The sequence below is a fragment of the Nicotiana sylvestris genome, chromosome 3, assembly GCF_000393655.2.
Source record: "Nicotiana sylvestris chromosome 3, ASM39365v2, whole genome shotgun sequence".
NCBI lineage: Eukaryota > Viridiplantae > Streptophyta > Magnoliopsida > Solanales > Solanaceae > Nicotiana > Nicotiana sylvestris.
In genome coordinates this window covers 127,998,161-128,001,567 of record NC_091059.1, presented here as the reverse complement: position 1 = coordinate 128,001,567, position 3,407 = coordinate 127,998,161, and the positions used below count along the sequence as shown (strand labels likewise).

Here is a 3,407-nt window from a genome sequence, read left to right as displayed (position 1 = left end):
TGTTCACGGTTTGACAGAACACCTATTCAAACCGAAAATCGAACCAAATCGATTAAATAAATCGATATTTTTCTTGATTTGGATTGGCTTTGTTTTTAAATTTTAAAAACCGATAATATTTGGTTTGGTTTTGGTTCTATTATAAAAAAACCGAACCGATTAATTATATAAAAATATGAATAATTATTAGCATATGATATAATATCTTTTGGTAAATAATTTAAATACTTTTTGCATTTTAATTATTATTGAATTTTGATTTATCCTACTTATATCTTAAAAGATTGTCTAAGCCCAAAAGAATAGGAATCGACCAATTTTCTTTTCCTTAAGAAAATCTAATTCTCTAACCTACACACATACTTTTTCCTAATAAAAGAGTTGGAAAAAAAAATCTACGACAAGAGTAAAGAAAGCAAACTCAAATTACAAGACAATAGTAGCTAAAGCTTGAGAAAGTAAACTTTTAGTTTGTTTTTTGTTCATTTTTTCGTATAAACAGGTAAATAAACTTTCAGTTCCGAAATAAATATATAAAAAAGCATAAATTTAGCAAATTATTTTCAGATTGTTGTCTAGTGTTGTTTTACTATTATCGACTTATCATTAGCTTACTAGGAACCGAAAAACCGAACGAAACCAACAACAACCAAATCGGTGGTTTGTATATAATTTGGTTTGATTTTTGTTTTAAAATTTTAAAAACTGATTAAATTGGTTTGGTTTTGGTTTTAATCAAAAACCGGCCAAACCGAACCGTGAACACCCCTAACTAAGGTCAATGTTCTGCATTATATTTAGCCAAAACACTGAGTACTGCGTAATTGCTATCGACATCGTTATAGTAAATTATATTTCCTCTGTTCCAATTTATGTGAACCTGTTTGACTGGGTACGAAGTTTTAGAAAGAATAAGACTTTTGGAAGTTGTAGTCTTAAACAAGTCAAAAAAAGGGCCTACAGTATTTGTGTGGTTATAAAAGCTTCTCATTAAAGGTACAATTATAAGTTTAAATTAAATTATTTCCAAATTTAGAAAGAAGTTATTCTTTTTGAAACAGACCAAAAATAAAATATGTTCACATAAACTAGAAGGTACGGAGTAGAGCTATTGTATATTCGTACCATCCAAATATTTGAGTACGAAACTACCAGTAGCTCCTAAATCCTAATTGAAGGAACTTCAACTCAAGCATTCTGATTGCGTATTCACTATATATACTTATGATGATATAGATTATTCGAAACAGGCAATAACCAGAAGTATTTAAATAGTATAACTCCATAGAGGCATGTCAGCAGCAGCTTCCACATAATCACCAACTTCTACGTAGTGAGGTGGAGGCAGCATTAGTCCTTCCGCCATACTCGCTAGCAATCCCGGCATGCAAAACAAAGCTTCCTCATCCATAAATAACTTATTACTTTCTGGCGTTTCAGGAGAATCTGCTTCTGACTCAGATGGCCGGAAAGCCTCGGCTGCTTCCGCCGCCGCTCTCTGAATATCCTTAGCGTCGGTAGAAGCAGGGATAGGCAACTTCCAAACAGAGTCAGCAAAGTTCAAGCAAGCAGAACGACCCCTTAATGCAATAGCCGCCACGTCATGAGCTCTAGCCGCCATTTCTGCAGTGGGATAAGTTCCAAGCCATATTCTTGATTTTTTATTTGGTTGTCTGACTTCACAAACCCATTTGTCCGAGTTTCTCTTCCTCACTCCCCTGTATACTGGGTGTCGAGTTTCGCGAAACTTCTTCCTCCCTGCTCGCTTCTTGGGGTTATTCGAAGCTAACAAAACTTCCTCGTCAGAAAGATTAGCTCTATTACATGGGGAGCTGCTGTTATCAGACAGTGATGAAGATTCAGTAAGTGAGTCCGAATAATAGCTTCGAAAGATATTCATTCTTGATCACCGATATATATATTGAGAGAGTAAGTAGTAGTGTAGTAGTCGTGTTGGATGTTGTTTCAGTTAGAGGTTTAGCTCTTTTTGGTCAATATGAAAGGTAGGCGTCTATATATAGGGGAAGTAAGCTATGATAAGTGAAGCAATAAAGCTAAAAAGTTTGATGACGCGGACGAAAGAACACGGTAGTTAATTGGAGGGGACAGGCTGGATATTTTAAGCCCAGCTGTTTTATTGGACAAGTGGATTGGTTTCAGAAAAGTAAATTCCAAGTCTTAGGTGTGTGTCCGACTCGTGTGGGTTTTTGCTGATGTGGCAACTTGTGAATCTTTCTACTTTCTGCTTCTCTTCCTTCCTTCCTTTTTTGGAATATATCTTATCTAGAGTATCATGATTACTCACGCTGCTACCGACAAATCTTTGATTTGAAAATGATAAAACATAACTAATTGTTTGTTTAAAATAATTTGATTTAAATCATATGCACCGATAATATAAATTCTTTCTGGTGTTATTAGTGAATTTTACTTTATTTTACAATGTTACTAGTTACTGCTCCTTCCGTTTCAATTTATGTGAACTCATTTGACTGAGCACGAAGTTTAAGAAAAGATAGAAGACTTTTGATCTTGTGGTGTAAAATGAGGCACATATATTTTGTGTGTTTATAAATTATTCTGTAAAGGTAAAATGTTTCCAAATAAGGAAATGAGTCATTCTTTTTGGCACGGACAAAAAAAGAAATATGTTCACATAAATTGAAACGGAGGGAGTATATTTACCAAATTACTAATTAATGTTTATCATGAGATTTATAGATAATTACTTAGTAAATGACAATGATTCTGTAAATATTATTTTTAAAAGTGTGTAACCACTTGCACTTTATCAAACTAAGCAAAGCAAATGTCACATATATAAGTTTAGTCAACGATCACATATATTTAAAATATTTGTTTTGAGTAGCTAGGTTCAAGTGTCTTGAAAAAATTGCTGGAAACACAATCTCCAACTACAAGTATCTTTTGTAAGATTAACATTTCTTAGCCCAATCATCTTCTTTTTTTCTTCTTCTAATTGTATCTCCATTCCACGATAAAGTATACCAAATGAAGGTTTACTGAATATCAAATAATAGATGAAAAAGAACATACATCTTAATTAACCTACATGCGTAGAGTTTATTTTCTAGCAACGGGCACCATGCATGTTGAACTCCACTTGTCAAACACGTGTCAAATCAAAGTAAGATATTCAATTATATATTGTGTATAAACTAGTTGTAACTTCAATATGATATGTTGTTATTTTGACATTGTGATAACAAATAGGAGGAGGAAGTAATATTCGAAGTCAAGATCAAGAACAAAAATGATGAGCTGAAAGCTACACATTCAAATTCTTGAGAAGAAGTTAGTGGAAGGTGAAGCATTAGTTACTTTTGGAGTTGTATTGTAGGACTAAATGACAAATATCCGTTGTATCCTAGGAGAGTCCGAATGCA

General features: G+C 33.3%; 1 protein-coding gene across 1 annotated transcript; it reads right to left on the bottom strand.

Moving 5' to 3' along the window:
• Nucleotides 1-976: 976 nt before the first annotated feature.
• LOC104211955 (dehydration-responsive element-binding protein 1E-like) lies at nt 977-1,969 on the bottom strand. The gene has a single exon (XM_009761107.2). The coding sequence runs from the start codon at nt 1,898-1,900 to the stop codon at nt 1,268-1,270; it is 633 nt and encodes a 210-aa protein (XP_009759409.1). The 5' UTR covers nt 1,901-1,969; the 3' UTR covers nt 977-1,267.
• Between the last annotated feature and the right edge of the window lie 1,438 nt (nt 1,970-3,407).